Source organism: Paramormyrops kingsleyae, chromosome 22, assembly GCF_048594095.1.
Source record: "Paramormyrops kingsleyae isolate MSU_618 chromosome 22, PKINGS_0.4, whole genome shotgun sequence".
Classification (NCBI taxonomy): Eukaryota; Metazoa; Chordata; class Actinopteri; order Osteoglossiformes; family Mormyridae; genus Paramormyrops; species Paramormyrops kingsleyae.
This window is the reverse complement of record NC_132818.1, coordinates 15,147,857-15,173,240: the sequence shown is the minus strand read 5'-3', so window position 1 is coordinate 15,173,240 and position 25,384 is coordinate 15,147,857. Positions and strand designations below refer to the sequence as shown.

At 48.3% G+C, this 25,384-nt stretch overlaps 1 protein-coding gene across 1 annotated transcript in view; it reads left to right on the top strand.

The window, feature by feature from the left end:
* LOC111849141 (PRKCSH beta subunit of glucosidase II) overlaps positions 1-25,384 on the top strand; it is a 56,526-nt gene that overhangs the window by 27,756 nt on the left and 3,386 nt on the right. The window contains exons 5-21 of the mRNA XM_023821760.2: positions 2,617-2,666; positions 4,316-4,428; positions 14,070-14,163; positions 14,627-14,790; positions 15,139-15,237; positions 15,758-15,922; positions 16,202-16,301; positions 16,918-17,072; positions 17,166-17,288; positions 17,639-17,821; positions 18,116-18,520; positions 23,029-23,049; positions 23,674-23,788; positions 24,207-24,323; positions 24,679-24,774; positions 24,866-24,923; positions 25,017-25,134. Coding sequence (XP_023677528.2) covers positions 2,617-2,666; positions 4,316-4,428; positions 14,070-14,163; positions 14,627-14,790; positions 15,139-15,237; positions 15,758-15,922; positions 16,202-16,301; positions 16,918-17,072; positions 17,166-17,288; positions 17,639-17,821; positions 18,116-18,520; positions 23,029-23,049; positions 23,674-23,788; positions 24,207-24,323; positions 24,679-24,774; positions 24,866-24,923; positions 25,017-25,134 — 2,176 coding nt within the window. The remainder of the gene's footprint in view (positions 1-2,616; positions 2,667-4,315; positions 4,429-14,069; positions 14,164-14,626; positions 14,791-15,138; positions 15,238-15,757; positions 15,923-16,201; positions 16,302-16,917; positions 17,073-17,165; positions 17,289-17,638; positions 17,822-18,115; positions 18,521-23,028; positions 23,050-23,673; positions 23,789-24,206; positions 24,324-24,678; positions 24,775-24,865; positions 24,924-25,016; positions 25,135-25,384) is intronic.

The window sequence follows — 25,384 nt, the reverse complement described above, 5'->3', positions numbered from 1 at the left end:
GCTCATGCCATGGGCCAGTTGTTTACACACAGTGTTATGTTTTTTTAGGGGGGGGGGGGGCAAATATTCCTCTATGTAGAGTAGATATTTATGAAGGGACAACAGACTCACACAGAAAGCAGAGACCAAAAAATGCACCAGGGGACAGCAAGACAACACGGCTGACGTTCAGGCCGCTCCTGAATCAGGCGGCTCGTACGGGACAAGGCCTGCTGTGGCTCCCCAGCCGTGACACTGAGTGCCGCTTTTGACGTGATGGGAACATTAATGCTGCGGTGCTCTGAACACGGAGCAGAACTGCACAGAACCAGCGGGATTTCCCAGATGGGACTCCGAAAGAGCTGACTGCCAAGACCGACCAGAACCTCATTTATATTTGTATCTGTAACATATTTTAAAAAGATACCGTGCAGGTATTCTTCTTCATCTTCTTCATCTTCTTCTTCTTCTTCTTCTTATTATTATTATTATTATTATTATTGCATAAATTAAGGAGCATGACTAGCAGATAATCGCAAATTTCAGCCAACACAAGCACTCATAAACACAACAATGGTATCAAATTCTGAAAACTAACGTGACCTTCGGAGAGACCGAAAGATGAGACACCAAAATAAAGACAGAGCTGTGAAGGAGGGAAACGGCGAAAGACCAGGGCCGGGGATAAGGATCGGACCCGTAACCAGCCTCGCATCGCAGAACCGGGCTCTCGCCATCTACATCCCAGCGGGGCACCAGCATTATTAAACACCCTGCGGGGTGCCGCTAGGGGAGTGGGGGCGGGGGTTGGCAGGGGAGCAGTCCACGCCACATGCGTAGCGTGTCGCTGCTGGGGCCTTTATGTGGGACAGAGTATGAGAGGGTGAAGGAGGAAAGGAGGGAAAGGAGGAAAAGAAAAAGAGGAGGAAAAAATTAAACAGCAATGTAAATAATAGCCAATGGTGAAATATGATGCCAAACTTAGGTGTTGATCAGCCTGTGGGGGATCGCCCTTCCCGCTGGGATGGGTTAGCCTGCCCTCTGGGAGGGATTCCCCACCCTCTGGGAGGGATTCCCCATCCTCTGGGGGATCGCCCTCCCTGCTGGGCTGGGTTAGCCCGCCCTCTGGGAGGGATTCCCCACCCTCTGAGGGGATTCCCCGCCCTCTGTGGGGATTCCTTCACCCAATGGTGCTGATCCCCCTGCCCTGTGGTGGTAATCCCCCCGTCCACTGGGGGGCTTCCTGTGCCTGTTGGTGCTGATCCCTTATCACACTGCATATAATGTAAAAAAAAATAATAATAATTGACTGAGCAGCGCAAGGCCGACCGACATATAATCAAACACCCACATTTCAAAGCTTCAAAGCCTTAATTGTCTCTCAGCCAAACCACTGAGGCAGCACCTCCGTCCTTGACTGGCGGCCCTCCCCACAGCGGCTGTGTCCACAGCATTGATTCACCGAAGCGGGGTGGCGACCTGCGACAATGATGGGGGGAGGGGCGGGAATCAGGTGTAGGGGCCAAGCGCGACGGCGAATTAGCGTCTAATCAGGCTTAATGATAGCGCGCAAAATCTGTTAGCGGTAGGCGGCTCAGGAGCAGCGTATCGGAGAGGCCCAGGGGGAGAGGGAAGGGGGTCTGGGGGTGGGAGGGACTGGGAGCTGGTGACGCAGGCGGGACACATCTGAACACTGGACTGGAATGCAGGGCTATCCTGACCCTTTTCAGGGCCCAAAGCAAAATTTGATTAACCTAGTTGTCATTTGTCACCTTCCTTCACATTATCAAGGGGTGATCAGATGGGGGGGGCGCCCTCTGGTGGCCTCTGGGTGCTAAGCAGCCACTAATGTCACTTATGCCTTCAGCTGGCTCTGCCAGAGTGGCACAGAACCAGCCAGACTGGGTTTCCCTTGAACATTTTACGTATAAACACTGACATAATAAGCAGCTGGGTGGAACATGAAACTTTTCACCGATGGTCACATCTGGGGGGAGAAGCAGCTTGAGGCACAAGAAGCTGGATTCCAGCTGTGAAACATGGGGAGTCCATCGCCGCTTTTGATATGAGCGAGATGGTTACACAGTACTGCCGTCACTGTGCCTTTAGGCGGAACATCTGCAGGTGCAGGAGACCTGAAGCTCTGCAGAGACAGCCGGAGGTCAGGCAGCAAGGCAGAGGAAAGAGCAAGTGAACTATGAGAGGTCTCAGAGGCTGCTGGCTCTCTGCATTCCCCGACAAAACACGAAGGAATGATTTTCTCTTTTCCACCAGCAGAGGGAGACAAACACACCTACATCCCCCTCACATACACAGTAGTCACACCATAAACCCCTAGGGGTGTACATAGCTGAACACCTGACTATAAATCTGCCCCCCCCCCCTTTCATCCATAAGGTGTACTAACATGCATGCAAAACAAGCCAAAGGTGAACCAGAAACTATTCAGCACATCAGTTCAAGCTGGTATTGTTCATATGAAGGAGTGTAGCATTAAAACCAGTTTAAATGATTCCCCCCTCACACAAGTCCTATAATGCAAATAAAAATTGTTGGAAGTATAAATTGTGCTTTGGTCTCCAGCATGTTTTCTGATTTTTTTTTTCTCCTCGGGTGTAATGCTGCTTGTGTCCACAGGAGGACTCCCATGGGAAGCACACCTACGGTTCCCAAGGCAACGCTTTCAGGTAGGTTTAACCCTCCGTATCAAACACTCAGCTGAAGCACTCTCTCTCACGCACACCTGTGTATGGAGGTGCAGTCTGATATACAGACACACATACAGACACACACATGCACACATAATCCACACTAAAGCCAGCAGACCATTCTCCCTGTAGAGAAGTACAGTGTCTGTATGTGTGTGTGTGTGTGTGTGTGTGTGTGTATGTGTGTGTGTGTCTGTATGTATGTGTGTGTGTCTGTATGTGTGTCTGTGTGTCTGTATGTATGTGTGTGTGTCTGTATGTATGTGTGTCTGTATGTGTGTGTGTCTGTATGTGTGTGTGTCTGTATGTGTGTGTGTGTGTCTGTATGTATGTGTGTCTGTATGTGTGTGTGTCTGTATGTGTGTCTGTATGTGTGTGTGTCTGTATGTATGTGTGTGTGTCTGTATGTGTGTGTGTCTGTATGTGTGTGTGTGTGTCTGTATGTATGTGTGTCTGTATGTGTGTGTGTCTGTATGTATGTGTGTGTGTCTGTATGTGTGTGTGTCTGTATGTGTGTGTGTGTGTGTCTGTATGTGTGTGTGTCTGTATGTGTGTGTGTGTGTCTGTATGTGTGTGTGTCTGTATGTGTGTGTGTCTGTATGTGTGTCTGTATGTGTGTGTGTGTGTCTGTATGTGTGTGTGTCTGTATGTGTGTGTGTGTGTGTGTCTGTATGTGTGTGTGTCTGTATGTGTGTCTGTATGTGTGTGTGTGTGTCTGTATGTGTGTGTGTGTGTGTCTGTATGTGTGTGTGTCTGTATGTGTGTGTGTCTGTATGTGTGTCTGTATGTGTGTGTGTGTGTCTTTATGTGTGTGTGTGTCTGTATGTGTGTGTGTGTGTGTGTCTGTGTGTGTCTGTGTGTGTGTGTCTGTATGTGTGTGTGTGTCTGTGTGTCTGTATGTGTGTGTGTCTGTATGTGTGTGTGTGTGTCTTTATGTGTGTGTGTGTCTGTATGTGTGTGTGTGTGTCTGTGTGTCTGTATGTGTGTGTGTCTGTATGTGTGTCTGTATGTGTGTGTGTGTGTGTGTCTGTATGTGTGTGTGTCTGTATGTGTGTCTGTATGTGTGTGTGTGTGTCTGTATGTGTGTCTGTATGTGTGTGTGTGTGTGTGTGTGTCTGTGTGTGTGTGTGTGTGTCTGTATGTGTGTGTGTCTGTATGTGTGTCTGTATGTGTGTGTGTGTGTGTCTTTATGTGTGTGTGTGTCTGTATGTGTGTGTGTGTCTGTGTGTCTGTATGTGTGTGTGTCTGTATGTGTGTGTGTCTGTATGTGTGTGTGTGTGTCTGTATGTGTGTGTGTGTGTGTGTCTGTGTGTCTGTATGTGTGTGTGTCTGTATGTGTGTGTGTGTGTCTGTATGTGTGTGTGTCTGTATGTGTGTGTGTGTGTCTGTATGTGTGTGTGTCTGTATGTGTGTGTGTCTGTATGTACTATCCCATCATGCCTTTCTCCCCCATAGAGAAACGGCAGCTGGCATTGCTTGCGTCTGCGTATGTCTGCGCGTGTGTCAGTGTGTGTATCCTTGTGTGTGTCTGTGCTTGAGTCAGTCTGTGCATCTGTGTGTCAGTGTCCCTGTGTGTATCCTCATATCAGTGACCCCCCCCTCTCGCTGTTTCTCCTCCCCCCTCACAGAGGAGACGTACCAGCAACTTGCACGTGAGACACTTGAGGAGCTCGACTGGTGTCTGGACCAGCTGGAGACAATCCAGACACATCGCTCTGTCAGTGACATGGCCTCCACAAAGGTACTGATCAGTATAATGGCGCTGGACCACACCCTCTACCAGAACCACATACAGAACCGTTTACTGTATCAGGTGTAGAACCCTCTATTGCACCATATACCGGAACCACATACAGAACCGTATACTGGATCAGGTTTAGAACCGTCTATTGTACCCCATAACCGAACCACATACAGAACCATATACTGGATAAGGTTTAGAACCCTCTATTGCACCCTCTAACAGAACCATATCCTGGACAAAACCTGTCACCCGAAACCTTCTTGCTTAGCAGAATATAACATTAACAGTAATTAATAAGCCTTAAATCCTGCATCGTGCCCGAACTGTAAGTCCAAAATCCCGCTACATAAACAATATACACATCAAGCTTTCTAGTCACATGTGTGTGCGACTGTGTGTGTGGGTGCGTGTCTGACTCACAATGTGCATGCGTGCACACATCAGTAATCTGTGTGTGCAGTGTGTGTGTGTGTGTGCGAGAGAGCAAGAGAGAGAGTGTGTCTATGTGTGTGATTTTATTATGTAATAAAGAGAGATGTGATAGTATTTCTGCATGTATGTCTCCATACTTGTGAGACAGAGAGGTTGAAAATATATCTAAGCTGGTGTATGTCTGTGTCTGTGTGTGTGTGTGTGGATAATGTTTACATTACATTATGGGGACCAAATGTTCCCCACAATGTAATAAAAACATGTTATTTTGACGTTGTGGGGACCATTTTCCAGGTTCAAAGATCTCTGAATGCAATCAAAAAAAGTAAAAATGCTAAAAGTCTCGTATTTTGTTTGGTTACTTATGGTTAGGGTTAGGGCTGAGTGGGGGTTAAGGTCATCATGCTGCAATTAGAGTTTTCCCCATAGAAATGAATGGAGATATAATTACAAACCAGTGTGTGTGTGTGTGTGTGTGCGTGTGTGTGTGTGTGTGTGTGTCAGGAGGAGATGCAGGTGAGAGCAGGCTTTATGGATGTGGGAGCCAGATACGGAGGAGGATGGATAGGGGGCTGGGGGTGGAGAGACAGACGGGGAGAGTGCAAGGAGCGGAGAGAGAAGGGAAAAAGCTGGGAGAGATGGAAAGGACAGGGGGAGGGGGAGAGGGTCCTGATGCTGATGTCTGACTATAACCTTGGTTGCTATGGAACAGTAGCAAGCTCTGCCCTTCCCTGTGAGCCATTGGCTGGACGCCACGGCCACCAGGCATGAGATCCGGACTCTGACCAATGACAGCAGAGCTACTCTCCTCACCGGCTCGCAGTCTTAAAGAGACAGAGTGTAATTTAGTTGTGTTTTTCCGGGAGGGGGCAGGGCGTAGGCAGAGCCACAGTTTGGCGGGGGTCTGCCTCAGGACATGGGCAGGCATAGCACGGCAAGCAATTACTCTGCGCCGGCAGCCGATCAGAGCCTCGTGGAGCCACATTGCGAGATGGATTAAGCAGGAGCGCGCAGCTACGGGTCCACGCACGCACACACGCACGCACACGCACACACAGCGGCACGCATGCACGGGCACGCTCCCTGAGCGCGCACCCAAACGCACACACACATACACACACACACATGCGCACACACACACACACGCGTGCGCGAGTGCGCTGGCTGATTAGCCAGCGTTACAGCAGCAAATCCAGGGGAACGGAAAAAAACACATAAAAACAGAAGAGGAGAATCGGCCCTATTGGGAGAAAGACGCCGTAGCGGCTCCGGGAGAAAGCAGGGTGACTAGCAGGAGCCCGACTGGGAGAGCGAGAGGGAGACTGCGGCAAGAGCGCGGGGGGAGCCAGGGGAGGATGGCGGGGAGGTGAAGGCCCATCCCCCGGCGGTGTGCTGCGGGGGGGGGGGGGAGACGCACAGAGGCTGTTTTTCCGGACCGTAGGTGCACCACCGCCTCCATCGCTCCGTGGCCCGAACCCGCACCTCTCTCCTTCTGCGGTGCCCTTCAGACGCTCCATCCCTCTTGCCGCTGCGCTCCATAACCCCCCCCCCCCCCCCAACACCTGCTATACCCGGCGAGGCCTCCGGGAGGCGCCGTCGAAGGGGGCAGCTGGACTTTTTTTCTGTCGGGATGCCGTGCGATGTCTTCACCAGCGGGCTCTGGCGGGGGGCCCGGCTTTCGGGTTATGACGGGGGGCCCCGTTCCTGGATCGGGGTCCGAACCCGGTGCTTGGGGCTGTGAGGTTCCCTGACGGCGTCTGTAGGGGGCGACTCTGAACGCCGTCAGGTTGTTTTTTTGCTGCCAATTTTTTCGACTCCTCTCGTGGTTCTCCTGCCTCTCCAAACCCCCCCGGGGAGGCCATCGTTCTGGAGTGCCCCACCCCAGACCGCTGCGGCCTCCTTCCACGGACCCGGACCACACCCACATGCGGCTGGGGCCCCAGGACGGCCCCGCGGCCCCTGCACTACTGCTCTGCCTGCCTGTGCCAGTGCGCCGCCCCGCCGGGCCCCCAGAACATGGGCGTGGCGGAGGACCCAGCCAGCTCGCCCCGCACCTCCCCCATCCCGGAAGCGTATTCATCCAGCTGCAGCCCCCTGCGCTCCAAGGGTGGCCCCGAGCGGGAGCTGGGTGCGGCGGCTGGAGGGGTGGGTGGACCCCCGGACCGCATCCTGGACGGGAGGGGCCCGACCTCCGAGGTGCGCCGGATGCCCCTGGTGGACTTATTTTGTGAGACCTGCTCCAAACCGTGGCTCATTGGCTGGTGGGACCAGGTAGGGCTGGGCAGGGCGGGGCAGGGCGGGGCATGTGGGTGGATAATTGCTGGAGTGGGCGGAGTAAGATGGAGTGGGTGGGGCTAGTTTGTGGGGGCAGGACCAAACGCCTCTGTGTGGTCGAGGTTGTGCATGTGTGAGTCTGGTGCTGCTGTACTTTCCCGAGATTAAACTCATACCCAAAGCATCAGTTAGGTCATTTCTAAGTCTGTCTGTCAGCTGACAGAAGCAGCACATGACGTGCTCGTGCTTCTGTTGGGTTTTTTCCATCCCCCCTGTTTTCATTGGCTACTTGTTTGCAGAGAATCTGCCCCTCCCCCTCCCCCCAGCCGCTCTGTACCTGAAGCTGTCCTTGCAGGGACCCCGGCCGCGCTCACAGATCCAGTTCCGTTTAGGATGATCTGATCCTGCTGGCAGAGCTGCACCTGTTTTCGGATGCTTGGCAGGTCTGCCGCGTTCTTGCCCCGCTCCCCCAGTCAGCCTCCTCCTGTCGTCCCCAACGCAGACGTCATTGTCCCCAATCTCCCTTCACCGTCCCGAGCCTCGCTTTACGCTTTATGACCTTCTGACCTTCATGGTCCTCCAAGCTATGTTCCCCTACCCCATGAGCACCTGGGGTTCAGGTTGTCACTGAGTCATGCCGACTGACTCTCCTTCTTCTCCCATGCTGTGACTCCTGCCTATTAGCAGGAGTCACAGTCTTTTATTTACATTTGGTCAGGTTTGTTCCTTTGATTTAACTTACTAGGGAGAAACACCACCCTCCATCCGCCCAGTATGTCTTTAGGTACCACATCGCATCATCTCATGTCCCCAAACAGGCTCTCCAGAACATTCTGGACATTCAGAATTCTGCAGCTAGCTGTGGCTGTGGGGTCGTGTGACCCCACCCAGCACCCAGAACACCTGTCTTTAACAAAGCCCGCGATCAAAACACAAGGAACCCCCACACCCTGCTAACCCCGACGTCCAGGATGTGACCCCAGAACTCTGTGTCCCTCCTGGGACGGAACTCTCATAGTCCTTCAAAGTTCTGGTGCACTAAGAGACACCCTGTGCTGCAGATGCCTCCACTCTTTGTCTTTTTTTATGTAAGACTGCAGTAAATCCTTGATGGAAGTGAATATGAGGATTTTCCAGCACAAGGATGCAAAATAAAACCAGTGTTTGGAAGTAATTGATTGCAGATTACTCTGAATCGTGTAGTTAACTTAACTAGTACCCCATGATGTCTATTGATGAGATGTTTGGAACCTGAACGTATGGACGTCACCGGTCTGGCTCTTGGTGCCGTCCGTGACCTGGCTTTGGTGCTCAGGCTTGTTTTGGGACCGGATATTGGCAGCTTGGGTTTTGTGGTCCTAACCCCTGGCAGCATGACTCAGCATTTTCCAGAACGCGTCTTTGTGTTCGAGCCATCCGACCTGAGCGGTCAGGTTCTGTGCCCTATGCTGTCCGGTCCCCACGTTAGTGTGACGCCTGTATCACTACACTGTGTCAATGCGTTCGTTGGCTGTGCTACTGGAGCTGCGTAACCAATATGTGTCTGTACAGGCTGACTGTGTCAATAAGCGTTTTTATTGTGTTATTGGGTTTGAATACACTGCTTTTGTTGCTGTGTTTGTATAGCCTCCCTGTGCAAAATAGCCTGTGTTAATCAGTAGTCTACCCATGTCATAGAAGCCTGTGTTAATCAGTAGTCTGACTGAGTTACATTGCATGAGTTATTAGTGATCTACCTGTATCATAGGGAGTTAATCAACAGTCTGTCTGTGTTGTACAGCTTGGGTTAATTATTGGTCTGACTGTGCTCTTCAGCCTGTGTTAATTATTAGTCTGTGTTGTACAACATGTTAATGTACGGTTTGTCTGTATTGGACAGGCTGTGTTAGTCAATTGTCTGCCTGGGACATGCAACCGGTGTTAATCCTCAGTATGTCTGTGTCATACAGCCTGTGTTAATCAGCAGTCCGCCCATGTCATAAAAGCCTGTGTTAATCAGCAGTCCATCTGAGGCATGCAGCCTGTGTAAATGGCAGTCTGCCTGTGTCATGCAGCCTGTGTCATCAGCAGTCTGCCTATGTAGTACAGCCTGTGTTAATCAGCAGTCTGCCTGGGACACGCAATCGATGTTAATAATCAGTATGCCTGTGTCATACAGCTTGTGTTAATCAGCAGTCTGTCCATGTCATAAAAGCCTGTGCTAATCAGCAGTCTGTCTATGTCATACAGCCTGTGTTAATCAGCAGTCTGTCCATGTCATACAGCCTGTGTAATCGGCAGTCTGTCTGTGTCATACAGCTTGTGTTAATCAGCAGTCTGTCCATGTCATGCAGCCTGTGTTAATCAGAAGTCTGTCCATGTCATGCAACCTGTGTTAATCAGCAGTCTGTCCATGTCATAAAAGCCTGTGCTAATCAGCAGTCTGTCCATGTCATACAGCCTGTGTAATCGGCAGTCTGTCTGTGTCATACAGCCTGTGTTAATCAACAGTCTGCCTGTATTACACAGCTTGTGTTAGAATGACAGTTATCCTGACTTCTCTGATTCTGACAAATTCCTGATTGCTGTGCTCAGTCATCACAAGGAACTTCACCCTAGAATGAATTCTTTCGCCCTGCACTCACGCCCACCTGCATCTCCTTGTCCCTCCACTTCCTCGCAATATTCCCTCACAACCTTCACACCTCCTGCGGTCGCTATGGAAACAGCTGCTGTCATCCGCCGCATGTAAATTAAGGCCCCCCCCCCCCCCCAAAACACATATACGTGCTGACGTGCAGACTCGGCGTGCCTTGACACGAAAGCACACCTGCATCGAGGCCACAGACTTATGTAACCATGGCGATACAATAACAGCAACATCAGCACCACTAAAACGTCAACGGAGCGAGGCAGAGAGGTTTGCAGTGATGTGCGGACCCCAGGTTCAAAGGGCCTGGCAGGGTAATACGTACTTAAAACATCTGCTATGCCTGTATCTGCCAGGTTGAGGAGCCCTGGATCTGCTACATCATAAGCTTGGTAAACGTTACCTTCTGCCATAAGCAAGCAGGCCGTCTCTGCTGGTAGCACCAGTCAAAAGGACAGGAAATGAGATGTTCCCAGACACCTTCAGACTGATACCTCTCCCCATGATTGCCCTAGACGGTTGACCCAGGGGGGCTCTCTGCTTACATAACAGCTTTTGTTTCAGTGCTACAACTTTGGATCTCAGTGTAGAGCTGCATACACTCCTCTGTCCTGGAGTGTCTCCTCGTTGACCAGCGTGTCATGCTTTTTGTCTCGAGACATCACGTCATTGTCGCAGGTCTGTGTGTTTCCGTCGAGTTTCTCCCCGTGGTCAACAAAATGGCATCACTGTGTCAACTGTGAAGGCAGGTAGGTTCTACAAGGCTGGCAGTGTTGGGAATGTGGGTCAGCTCTGGGTTGAATGGACTCTGAGATTCCCCGAGATGCAAAGGTCATCCGCGTTCAGCTGGAACCTGAGGGAAGTCAGAGCAGCTCCACCGATCTCTAAACGGCCTGGTTTCTTACTCTGTGTTTAGTAAGGGAGACGATCTTCATGTTTCTTTGGGATCAGTTAAACGATACATTGATTAAACTACAGCTCCTGTCTCGGCGGGATTCGCTTGCGGCTCAGTATAATGTTAACCTCTTTTAATTTACAGACAAAAAATGGCTCATTTATTACTTATTGAATGGAAAGAACCGTAAGTATGTTACCGTGGTTACAGAGAAGCGCAGTTTATTTGATGCAGAGGGCCCATTAAGAGTAGCTCTGTGTTGGTTTCACATTTGGCTAATCGACTGGAAAGTCCGTCTCAGAACAGTGTTCATAGTGACCAGCAGCGGCATCATCCTCGATCGGAAAATATGAAAACCAAAGTCTGAAAGGTTATCTTGGGAGAAGTTTTGGAAGTCTGCAGGGGTCTACAAGCAGAAGACAAAAAAATGGAAGTCAAGGTCACTGAAAGGTCACCAATTGGGCTGCTGGGCCGGGCCACCGTGGGCCACGGAAAATGCCGAAATTCTGTGGATGCTTTTGGAAGTTATGGCGTCGTGGGAACTGAAAGGGCAAGGGATTATGGGTAACCAGCCTCACGCTACGCGGACCAGTTGCCCCGGGAAGTATTTCACTGTACCTGCTCTTGTCCGTTTGTTGTGAAGGACTGCTCAGCTTATCAGAGTCCACTGCTGTTTCCACTTGCCCTCTCTTCTCCGCTTAGATGATGATGTCATTGGCCCATCAGATATTACCAGTGTCCGCAGCCTTCTGAAGTCCCTCCCTGCATCAGCTACCGTCCCCCCCCCCCCCCCCACACACACACACACACACACAGGACGGATGGTTTGGCCTGCCTGCACTCCTCATACTCGACAAGAGGACAGTTGTGAAAAAATTAGCATGTTTCACACGTCTCTTGTGTGCATGCGCTCGCTAGACGCCTCTAGTATTCCAGCATCGCCTTTTCTTATTATTACTTTTGTGTAACATCCATCCATCTTCTAATCTCTCGGTCAGGGTCATGCGGGGGGCATGGAACCCGTCCCAGGCTGCGTGGGAGACACATGACTGGGGTACCACCCTGGATGGGATATTTAGCTGAAGGTGCTTATTTAAACCAGTGTACAGAAAATTTGAGCTGAGAAAACAGAATCCAGGCAGAATTAGGACATTACCTGCTATTGTTCTTCCCCCCCCCCCTCCCCAGAAAAATACACAAAAATAAACCAGGATCTAGTTTGCAACGTGAAATAATTCCTTTTATTCAGCTGCTACGAGGGAGGAATGTGAACTAACCACTGTGGTCAAGGTTAAAGACCGGTCACAATTAGGAATAATGTTTAAGAGAACTTAATTAGCAAAGACAGCGGAGAATATCTGATTGATGCTTTTAATAGCTGTAAATAATTAAATGAATTTGTGAATGTGCTCAGAGACAGTCCGTGAACTAGCAGTCAGGACACTGGGGACTTTTAATTGCTACTGATGTATCCATCCTGAGCCCGGGGCCCATGGGTAAAACCCAACACCTCATGAAATCGGCCAATGGGAGCGCAGCGACATCGAGACCCGTCCACCAATCCCCAGGGACTTCGGGCACATGTGCGGTCACCCCTGCTGTCTTGCGTAGGCGGCCGGCAGGCTGACCCCGATCACAGCCAGAGGACATGGTGCTGTGATGGCGTTCAGAAGGACCACAAGCCGGATGCACCTCCTTCACTTCCATTCCATCAAGACATTAACCCTTATCATGTAGTTTAATGGCACATTTTAGCATTTAGCATTAGCCATGTAGCAACCTGTTTTTTTTACCTAAGCAGCCCGTTGATACGTTTACTGGTGATGATGATAATCCGCCACTATCTGTGCTGTTTCGATGCTGTCCTTCTCTGCTGGCCCCTCTCAGGGCTCCGAGAGCCGGTGTGCAGTTGAGGCGCGACCTTGAGAAAGGTCAGAGACACCCAGCTTAGCGCTGGTTCCGCTCTCAGACTGTCATCCAGCCAGCCAGCCCCTCTCCCAGCATGCCTCAAGACTGACTTTGAGGATTCGGTTGCTAGGGAAACCTGTCTGTTACCATGGAGATTATTCCGTGCAGATGGATCGGTCAGTAGAACAGAGAACTTGTCCAAGGGGTCTCGCCGAAATTCTATTGTGTGTGTGTGGGTGTGTGTGTGTGTGTGTGTGTGTGTGTGTGTGTACGTACATGTATGTGCATTGTTTGAGTATGACCTAATATCCTCCCGGAAGCATTAACAAATTTACACACGTCACTAATGAGATGTATTACAGGAACACGGAGGGACGACTGCTCCTGCAAAGAGACAATTTAATGAGAACAGATATTACAGGCACAGAACAAGACAGCAGAAACACAGTGTCCTCCATATAAGGTGCATCACCATGCAGGATACATCGGGGACACACCTGACACAGACAGGAAAGGGTCACATCCAAACTGTTAACCCTAACCTACCAGCTGGGGTATGTTATGACTGAAAGCAACATCTCAGAATAAAACCTTCAAAAAAACAGCTGGCACACCAAAGCCTTATTATTATTAAATAAGAAAGAGATGTTTATTGCAATAAACCAAAAAGAAGTGATGAAATTACGGTTAAGATGGCGCACTTTTAGCACACAATGGCATAAGAATGTCCTCGCATTACTGCAGGGCTCTGATTGTCCCCCTGTTGTCTGGACTTTTATTCTGACACGTGACTCACAGCTGTGCTCGTGTCAGCCACTGCCTGCTCTTCACATCTGGATCAGGCAATTTTGATCCATTCAAAAACAGCCCAGGCCTGGTCAGGGTGACCCGAATCCTCACTGCCACTGATTGTTTCCTGTACCCTGACAGTCTGGAGATTGTGATGTGACATTACCAATTATATACGATATATTAACACAGTATATGCAGTGATAGCACACACACACACACACACACACGCGCAATCTCTCACACTGATACACACTTTTCCCCGCTGCCATATCACTGTTCATCCCGCTATCAGAAGCAGCAGCAGCTCAGTGCGATCTGCACCGAGACTCGAATCTTAACATTCGGACAATGTAAATTAGGATTTTGCCACCTTCCTCATTTGACTTCCTCTGCCGGCCCCTGGAGGATGGGCTCCCCCTTTGAGTCTGGTCCCTCCCAAGGTTTTCCTTGCCACTGTCGCCTCTGGCTCGCTCACTGGGGGCTTTGGGCGGGGATGCTGTAAAGTGCTTTGAGACAATGTAAGGTTGTGAAAATGCGCTATACAAGTAAAATTGAAATTGAAACTGACACACACCATTTAGGAGATTGACAGACATGCACCCTAATAAATCACACACACACACACACCCCTATGGACCCCTTGTTGCAGGGACCCCATTTACATGCTCTTTGTTTTATTCCTTCCCCTCTTTTCTCCGTCTCCCCCAGTTTAAGCGGATGCTGAACCGGGAGCTCTCCCACCTGTCTGAGATGAGCCGTTCTGGGAACCAAGTGTCAGAGTACATCTCCAATACGTTCCTGGGTGAGCTTTCCCATCTTTCCGTCCACCAGTCAGTGCCTCTGGATTTATACCTGTGTCACTGCACCTGTGTATGACCCCACCTGTACTCAGTCACTCCATAACCTGTTGGACCCGTACCTGTACATACTGGTGTATATGATTACTCATTGACCCATATCTGTCTGCTTTTCTTTTGAGCTGTATGTCCTTTCTTACTCTATAATGTACCTATACCCAGGACTGGTGTGTACCAGCAGTCAAGCTGCACAGTGGCTTAAAGCCCCCTGTTGGCCACAAATAGTCACTACATAAAATATTACATAAATAGCTAGTTATCATCTTCTGACTCTACTAACTAACAATTTTGGGGGGGGGGGGGGGCAATGCACATACCTGTCTAAACATTTACCTGTAGCCATCCATCCATACTCCCAGCACGTGCCGGTGTGACCTTTCCCCTCCCCTGTCCCCTCACTCCCCCCAGATAAGCAGAATGAGGTGGAGATCCCGTCACCCACGCAGAAACAGCAGGACAAGCCCATGTGCCACATCAGCGGCGTCAGGAAGCTCACCCGCAGCTCCAGCCAGGCCAACCCCATCGTGCCCCGCTTCGGGGTCAAGACTGAGCACGAGGATGCCCTCTCCAGGGTAGGTGTGGAAATGCAGGACGGGGTTCTGCAGACAGACGCAAACGCCATGATCAGATACACACGCGGACTACAGTCATTCTGTATCCTTGAGTGGTGGTGGGGGCGGAGTCATCCTTGTGTGGCGGTGGGGGCGGAGTCATTCTGTATCGTTGTGTGGCGGTGGGGGCGGAGTCATTCTGTATCCTTGTGTGGCGGTGGGGGCGGAGTCATTCTGTATCCTTGTGTGGCGGTGGGGGCGGAGTCATTCTGTATCCTTGTATGGCGGTGGGGGCGGAGTCATTCTGTATCCTTGTATGGCGGTGGGGGCGGAGTCATTCTGGATCCCCATGCGTCTTTTTTGCCACAGGAGCTGAACGACTTGAATAAATGGGGCCTCAACATCTTCCGTGTGGCTGATTTCTCTAGCAACAGGCCTCTCAGTTGCATCATGTTCGCCATCTTCCAGGTAGGGGGTCAGTGTAGGTGTACGTTTACATGCTAGACAGAGTGTGTTGCATTATAATCATATAGATATTTATTCATTTTTATATCTATCTGATGCTTTATTCCAAAACAATTTACAGTAGAGGGTAGGGTTACGATTTATGTGTGTTCCCCCAGATTCGAACCCGTGACCTTTGTGTTGTTAGCACAATGCTCTGAATGTGTGTGCACTTATTTGAATGATATTGTCCTTGTGTGTAAGGGCTGTACACTGCACATATATTAAAGGGTTTGTTTAAATCTTAACCTGCAGATTTCTGTCTTAATATTATTAATATTAATTTTAATAATACAATCTTGTGTAAAATGTCCATTGATATACAATTTGCAATTGCAGTGTCAAGGAGTTGTAGTTACTGAGTCTTAGTGTCAGATCTGGCCAAAACCCAAAGCTTGACGAACGAACCCCAAAGCCGTGTGTGCATGTGTGTGCATGTGTGTTCCGTGTGTTTTCACACGTATGGGCGTGTGCTCGCGTGCAGGAGAGAGACCTGCTGAAGACGTTCCGTATCCCGGTGGACACATTCATCAACTACATCATGACCCTGGAGGACCACTACCACGCCAACGTGGCCTATCACAACAGCTTGCACGCCGCTGATGTCATGCAATCTACACACGTGCTGCTCTCCTCGCCCGCCCTCAACGTGAGTGACCCAGCATTCCCTCCAGTAATGGGCATCCTGAGACCGCGACCTGGTGCTGACCTTCAGCCGTTAGCAATACTGACAAATGCTAATATCCTGCTAGCATCACTCCCTTTCTGAACTAACAGGAAGTAGCTAATCTCTCCTCTTCAGGCAGCCAATCATAATCTTTTGTCCAGTAGTAAGTGACAGACCCAGTCCTGTGTGAGGACACTGCTAAGGGTGCTAAGGCTCCTCTCTCTCTCTCTCTCTCTCTCTCTCTCCCTCCTTCCCTGCCAGGCGGTCTTTACTGATCTGGAGATCCTGGCTGCTCTGTTCGCCGCCGCCATCCACGACGTGGACCACCCTGGCGTCTCAAACCAGTTTCTTATCAACACCAGTGAGTCTCGAGGGGGAGCAGGACCGCGGGGAGTTGTGACAGGGTGACAGGGGGAGAGGGATGAAGCTGGGGAAACACTGAAGGCCATGTGGGGGTGGCTGGGGTACTGACAGGGACAACTGGGTGGCCGTGGGGTAACTTGGCGTTACCGAGGGTAACGGTAGGTCTGTGTAAGGTCTATGATAGGGGTGGGCAATCTTATCCGCAAAGGGCCGGCGTGTTTGCGGGTTTTCACTGCGACTCCCTAATTAGATTACTAATTAGAGGTCTGATTGGCTGAAGTGTCCTCACACCTGGGTTTGAACAGCTGACCTACAGGTTATCCCAAAAACCTGCATACACGCCGGCCCTTTGCGGATAAGATTGCCCACCCCTGGTCTATAATTAACCTACTGGGTCATGGTGCCAGAACAACAGTAACACCCATTTTTTAACTAGTGTGTACATACTGCAACAATGCCACACTAGGTTTAACTAGCAATATCACACTACGCTTAAAGAGGAAAATTTGTAGGTAGTTTTCTTGTGATTGTCCATGACACTCCAAAAAGTTGTTTCCCGATCGCACGGCCCCTGAGGAGACCACCAAACTGAGTCACCTGATCTGCCAACACAGACTCAGAGCTGGCACTGATGTACAACGACGAGTCGGTCCTGGAGAACCACCACCTTGCCGTGGGCTTCAAACTGCTGCACGAGGAGAACTGTGACATCTTCCAGAACCTGACCAAGAGGCAGCGGCAAAGCCTGCGCAAGATGGTCATCGACATGGTGAGCCTGTCCATCACATAGACTGTCTAATGGAAGTCAGAATGTCCTTCCTCATCGTCTCCACTGTTTCCTTCATGACTGCTCCTTCTGTAGGTGCTGGCGACAGACATGTCCAAGCACATGAGTCTACTGGCTGATCTGAAGACGATGGTGGAGACCAAGAAAGTGACGAGCTCAGGAGTGCTGCTGTTGGACCATTATACAGACCGCATACAGGTGAGACCACTGGGCATACAGACTGTATAGAGGTGAGACTGTCCATTACAAAGACCATATAGAAGGCAGACTGTACATTACAATAATTGTATGGTGGTGAGCCTGTCCATTAGAAAGACTGTATGGAAGTGAGACTGTCCATTATAGACTGTATATCGGTGAGACTGTCAATTACAAAGACCATATGGAGGTGAAACTGTCCATTACAAAGACCATACAGAGGTGAGACTGTCCATCACAAAGAATGTATGACTGTCCAGTACAGACCATATGTAGATGAGACTGCTCCATACACAGACCGCACATAGGACCTTGTGTATCTGTCCACTGAGCGCGTGTGTGACACGCAGGTGCTGAGGAACATGGTGCACTGTGCGGACTTGAGCAACCCCACCAAGCCGCTAGACGTCTACAGGCAGTGGACCGAGCGCATCATGGAGGAGTTCTTTAGGCAGGGCGACAAGGAGCGGGAGCGAGGCATGGAGATCAGCCCCATGTGTGACAAGCACACGGCCTCCGTGGAGAAGAGCCAGGTACTCACACATGCACACACATACTCACTATATTCACAACACATACTCACTATATTCACAACACATACTCACTATATTCACAACACATACTCACTATATTCACAAACAACTGTAGCTGCGTTAGGGGGCACTCTCCTACAATTTTATTTCATTGTTGATCATTAAGCCGAAATCATCAGATGAATGACAGATGATGAGATGGTCTTGCACACTCACACACTCCCTCATACGTTCACGGAAGCCCTCAAAGAAATCTGTGCTCACTGCTAACCTGTGCGCTTGTTGATGGTCCAGGTGGGATTCATCGACTACATTGTACACCCCTTGTGGGAGACCTGGGGGGACTTGGTGCACCCCGACGCACAGGACATCCTGGACACGTTAGAGGACAACCGCGACTGGTACCAGAGCACCATCCCGCAGAGCCCCTCGCCCCCACCAGACCTGGGGGACCCGCAGCTGGAGGGCTGCCTAGACAAGTTCCAGTTCCAGCTCACCCTAGAGGAACCGGACCAGAACCACCTGACTGAGGACTGCTGCGCTGAAGAGGAGGAAGAGGAAGAAGTGATGGAGGAAGAGGCAGAGGATGAGGCGGGCCCTGCACCACCAGCAGAGTCCACGGGCGCCGAGGTGGGAAACACAAACTCCGACGGTACCCCTGAGGAAGAGGAGGTATCTTCCTCCCCGCTCGATGACTCATGAGAACCACCCTGGCCCCCAGACCCTGATTCTGAGGGTGGGAGGGGGATGGGGGCCTTCACTCCGTCAATTTAATCCACGTCCCTATGCTTAAGGGAGGGGAAAAAAACAATAACAAGAACAAAACTTAATAACAGACGCTATTTTTTTTTTCCAGAAAAGGGAACAACAATAATATTGTTAATATGATGTAATAGGATAGAAATGTTATTTACACAGAAACTGTAGAAATAATATTAATAACAGAAATGTTATTTACACAGAAACTGTAGAAATAATATTGATAACAGAAATGTTTTTTACACAGAAACTGTAGACTTGGAAGGGACTTGGAGCCCCTCTCGCAGGCATTAGGAGGGACAGCCGAGAGAGGAGGTTTCCGAAGGACCCTAATTTAAGGGGAAACTGAAGACATTTTAGTGCAATGAACACGACACTGATACATACAGTGCACACACACAATCAGGCAATACCGGTCACATACGCACATACATGCATTCCCACACTTTTAGACACGTGTGTGTTTGTGTGTGCATACAATGTATGTGTGTGCATGTGTATCTGTGTGTGTGTAGTGTGTGTGCAGACAAAGTTTGCACGTGTGTGTGTGAGTTATTGAGATTGGTGTTGAAATCGGATCCACTCATTTGGATAAAGCCATGTCTATAGGGACTATTAATTAGTATTAATTAATGGGTATTATTGGGTATAAACTAATATTCATCCATATCTTACCCTTAAACTTGGTTCCCTGCAGCAAATCAATTGTTCGACTTTGAATGACACATTTTATGTATCCAAACAAAGGAAATAACAACTAAGGCAGTAATGAACTGAGGAAGACTAAGAGAGGGAGGGGCCTCTTTCCTACCCCTGGAGAGCCACCCGATTGGACGGCCATGTGCCTTTCTGACCACGCCTGCTCGACCTCCGACCCCCTGCGAGGCGATGCTCGTTGGGGCAGAGGCGCCAGTCGTGCATTCCCCATTGCACCCCCAGACACCCTCCTTCATTGTCTGTGTGTCTATTGTGATGCTTGGTCTCCGTGACGATGTCGTCACAGGTGACGCCTTTCACCTGTCCGTTATCACCTACAGGCCATGCTCTTTGAGAAAAATGTCTTTTCCATGGAAGCTCTATTTAAGTGTCCAGTTACAATTGTATTATAAAGAGTGGTGTCAGTTGTCTTTTAGCAATCAATCATTTTATTTAATATTGTCGACTTTGATGGGCAAGTAGTCACGAACGCCGTTTTCCCAGATGGAAAGGAAAAACATGGACTACCAAAAAGGGAGAAATTAAGACCTTTCTTTGAACCTTGTGAAAAAAAACAAACAATTTAATAGCATTGTTAGAATATGTTACCTTTAAAATGTACACAGATTGTACTCACAAATAGACATATAAGAGTGTTTTGATCATCGCAATTGATTGTCACTATGGTATTATTACCAGTTGGGACAGGATAAGCAGTTAGCAAGCAATATTGATTCAGACACATCCACACACCCCTGTCCTCCAGCACAGTGACTCTGTACATGCACAGGTACACACGCACACCCTTTCTACACACCTCTACTGACCACCAAGCAGACAGAGGTTTTGAGAACCTTGGAAAGATACGTTGCGCTAGCATGCCTGAGTGGAAAGACTGTTTTTGATTTTCTCGTCATTGACGTGTGTTGTATTAATCGGAGAGTGTTGGGCCAGTGTCACAGTGTGTATATACCAATTTTGTACGCATAAGTCTGTTTACACGCCATGTTGTGTATATCCGCTTAAGAAGGACAGACACGAGCCACGTGAAGACATGGATGCTGTGCCAAGATGCTGCAGCGATGTCATGAGACTGTTAGCCTGTTGCATTCTAATGACCCCCCAGGTACAGCGGTGGAGGGGGGGGATCTTATATTTATTGATGAATAAGGATGGCGAAAATGTCTGGCAAATGTTAGTCTGTCAAATATCAGTAGTTCTGTCTATCACTGCCGCACGAGTTAGCCTCTCTGGCTTGTCACGTAGATGATGCTTAGATTATTAATATAAATCATTAGAGACTAAATTTCCTGTTGGAATGTGTAGTTTCACTCCCATCAGTTCGATTCCATGGCTGTGTATCGCAGGTCAGGCCGATCTCGTAGATGTGTGTGTTTGGTGTGCATGTGTGTGCGCGCGTCTGTGTGTAGAGAAAATAACATCATGGACCATCTGTTTTCAGCTGGTCAGTGGCTCAGCTTATCTGAGCAGGTCTGTGATTGGTGGAATGGGACGCCTGAGTCACCGCTGGCTCTGTGATTGGTGAGGCGGGACCCCGAGGTCACCACTGGCCTGTGATTGGCAGAATGGTGATCAATCCCATGTGTACCCACCTGTCGTTCTATGGAATGTCGCTATGTGCTTTTGTGGCTTTTTCTGTTTATCTTGTGAGCTATAAAAACAAACGAATATACAAATTGCCATTTAACACAATACTGTAGCAATTGTTTCTTACATATCGATAATTAATTAATTGATTGATTAATTAATTAGTTATTGATGTTCTTTTTAAATTATGAAAAGAAGACATGTTAAATGCCACAATACTTTTATTTGGACAGTTTGTGTACTTTTTTATTTTTGTATTATTTGGTTTAATGGTATGGAAGTTATTCAATTATTATGGTTGATATGAATAGTATCCTTATTACTGCTTGTTTGTATATATTGTAATAGATTGTAAATGAATAACTCTATAACTTCAGTGAACATCTATAACTATAGATTCAGTCTTTTTCTTCAGTCTGGTGATAAGATGGGGATTAATTATTGACATCTGAACCCTCATTCTCTCTGTCCTTGTCCCTCTTTCCTGATCTTTAACAGAGTATTTTTAATTTGTAAAAAAACGAAGAAAAAACTTAAAAAACAAAGATGATGGAGTCACAAAACACTTTCTCTGTATCAGCACTTTATCCTCTGCAGGTCGGGGGTGGAAGGTGGGAGGAGTTTGGAGTGATGGCAGTAAGTGGGTGGGGCGAAGGATGGAAAAGGTAGGTGCGTGGGTGGAGCTTGCGCAAGGGCGGGGCCACGAAGGACGGGAAAGGTAGGTTTGGGAGTGGTCGGGGGCGGAGGTCCGTCGTGTCCTGCGCAGTACACACCCCTCGTGTGTCTCGCGGTGACACGCCTCCCCAGCTCCGTGCTCCCGGAGGACCGCGTCTTAGCCATCTTTTTTTAAATAATTGTTTTACTCTAGCGTTCCCACATGATCTTAACTTCAGAGTTCCTCCATAATTGTGGTCTACTTGTCGAATTTGAGCTTTTGCTCATGTGTTACTTGTTCACGACTTTAAAAAAATACAAAAAAGCCTAAAGATGATTGTAATATCTGTAAATTATACTGCTTTAATGTGTAAAATGTGTTCCTGTTATTTTTTATTATTCTATTTTTATGACAATATTTTGGTTTTCTTTTGAGAGAACTGAGGTGTCATTTTGTGAATAAAATGCATCTAATAAGCTAATATCTATATGAAATAATGATATATCTGTATATTTTTTCTTTGATTTCACTGTACGGTACTGTAAAGTGTGTCAAAACTACAAATAAAGGATGATTTTTATAATAAAATGGTAAAATAAAAGGCATGAAGACATTTATGCAGCAGCTGCTGTTCGCACAGTGTGTGCATACGATTCCTGGTTTTGTATTTTCCTTTCAAGATTAAATTTAACATCAGTGTTTTTTCATCTGCAGCATGTACAGGATAGCGCTTGTGCGTCCGCTGAGCACAAAGCCATCCCCACAAACTACCCCGCCATGCGGCCAAGTCTGTTATTTTTCGTATTTATTCATTATTTAATTTATTTAACGGCAAGGGCAACTGATATGCATTTTGATGTGTTAGGTAAAATGAGTTCGGGTAAAGTGGATTTCGTCTTCATCTCGCTCAGGAAAACCGTCGAAGAAGCGCCTAAAGGGTTTTAGGAATAAAATTTTAATCAAACGTAGAAATAAAACTGTTCAGCATTTTTTTTCGGTCGCTCTGGCTTCCGATAATAATTACATTATAAAGGAATCAGTGTTAAATAAACTATATGAATAGGTGAATGCCGATTTCGTATGTAGGACGAAAATCGAACAGGGATGCGGCGATGCGTTTTCCTTTCATTCACATGAAGAGAGCCGCAGCTGACCGACAGGCTATATTTTATGACTTTATAACTATACATAACAAAAACAGGTTGGGCCCTTCCCAACGACTCTCTCCATAATCAATGTTTCAGAATATATAGATAGATAGATAGATAGATAGATAGATAACATAGTTATAATGAGGCTTAAAGGCGAGAAGTAACAAAAACCCTTGACCTTGGACTGTACAACCCGGTACACGCTCACTAACCCAAAAGTACAAAAATTACAAATCCCATAATGCACAAGGAACTTCCGCTTGCGACGCACGTGTTTCCCTTTTTCCTCCAATCAGGTGAGAACACACTTATGCGCTACGTTGGACGGGTTTTTCTAATCTGACGGCTCGAAGAATAAGGTAATAAAATATTTCGGCACGTTTACGAGACTGCATGACGTTAGCGTTTATATTATATTTAATTGATATCTCACATATCCTCTGAATCTGGCTTCACGCTTTGATAAAATGCCCGATGTCTGGGAAAGTGCGCTTTCTTCCTGTGTTCCGAAGAGATGCGTCTAAATGTAAACGTGAAAAAACACGCGAACAAAGCTGAATTTAGTTTTTCTCAGTGCAGTATATTTCCATTTAGATAATGGTCTTCTAACGGTGGCGTTATCTTAATGCTGCTTACAGCACCATCCATCTGAAAATACTAGCGAAATTGTCCGTATATCACAGAGAAATACGGTGTATACTCACGATTTTATACAAAATATATGCAGTTCGAATAAAATCAGGCACTGTAGGTGTTAACCCAGGTGAGTGAAGTGTTTCCGGTCCTAGGGAAGCTACAGCACGGGGAGGTCAGTTTCCAGTTTAAATGGGTAATATATCTTTAGCTTAGGTGCATTTTCCAGTATGAAAACCCACATTCAGCTTAGGCATGATCTCATAGAAATTTCATTTAGCTACATTTATTTTTGGTCTTTCCGTTATATCATGTTAAAATGACTTCTGCCGCATCCTTCCTGCTAACAGGGTTTGCAGACGGACCGTATGATGTTCCGGCTACAAGTGTTTCTGATCGTGAGCCTGGGCGCTGCCTTGGGGGCTGCGGTGGAGGTGCAGCGGCCTCGAGGAGTCCCGCTGGAGAGTACGTGGCTACCAGTTAACGCACAACCTAATTTTATTTTTATATGAACGTTACTGCTGCAGGGTTGCCAGCTTTGGTCAGCAAGCTGGACTGAGATTTTCAATTCGAGACAAGTGTGCACACACATGCACACGCCTTTACATGTATGTAACAGGTTTATTGCCTTTTAGTCCGTAGGGTTTGCCAACTACACACGTACTTTTTGTGTAGCTAATTTTAGGTTTATAATGGAATAATATAGATTTTCCGTAAGATTTCTCACGTGGAATGTCAGCTACTGACACAGATGCTTGAGCTTTTGTCCTCAGGTGGCCAACATTAGGTGCTGACCTCATTATTAAATCTTATAAATCAGCCACATGACCCCCCTCAGCCCCCCCATAACTCACTGTGTCAGTTGCTCCCTGACCTTGAACAGAGCGACACTTTTATGATGAGAGCCGGCCCTTCACTTGCCTGGACGGGTCCCGTACCATTCCCTTCGACCGCGTCAACGACGACTACTGCGACTGCAAGGACGGCTCCGATGAACCAGGTACCTCGTGTAGCGTGGAACTCCACACTCGCGTCGGCTCAGCAGCACTCCAGATGGTGATCTGTACCCAGAACAGTCATGTAGTCCGCAACAGACTGATATCAGTGTACATGCATCCTGTATCATTCTGTGGGTGGCTGTTTTTTTAGATGTAAACATTTGAATTCCAACTACTGCGCCACCTACTGTCTGTGTAATAGAATTGCACTTGCTGTGAAACCTGAAATAAAAAGTAAAATTGACTGCGTGATACAATATGAGGCGAATGAACCGGCTCGTATGTTTATAAAATGGGACACGCTGAGCGTTGAATAACAATTTAACAAATGATTTAAAAAATGATTCTGTCCACCAGGCACGGCAGCCTGCCCCAACGGCAGCTTCCACTGCACCAACGCCGGCTTCCGGGCCACCTTCATCCCTTCGTCGCGGATCAACGACGGTGTCTGCGGTAAGCTAGGCCACGTTGTGATCCGGCCGCCCAGTGACTCCCAAATAGCTCTGCTTTTGTAAAGTCTACTTCTGATGTCCTTATGCATCAGACTGCTGTGACACGACCGACGAGTACAACAGCGGGGTCTCCTGTCAGAACACCTGCAGGTGAGTCCCGCCCTACCCCACCGGGCCACCACGCCCCGCCTTCCTGTTGTAGGCCGGGGGGACATTCCTAACAAGGGCACGTCTGCCGAACAGGGAGCTGGGCCAAAAGGAGAGGGAGACCCTGGAGAAGATGGCGGAGATCACGAGGGAGGGCTTCCTGCTGAAGCGGCAGCTGATCGAGGAGGCAAAGCAGGGCCTGCAGGAGAAGCAGGTGATGCCAAGGCCATGAGCTGCCTCAGCTCCAAAACAATTATTATTATTTAGCTGGGAAATTAGTTAAAATTATAGTAAATCTCAATTAATGTAGTTTCTCTGTCCATATATCTAACAACCACTGATCCTGGTCAGGGTCGTGCAGGGACCTGGAGTCAGTCCCGCAAAGGCTTGTGTGAGAGGCTGGATATATATTTACAACGCTTATAGTTTGTTTATTTATTTTAAATAAAAAGTTATTCTGAATT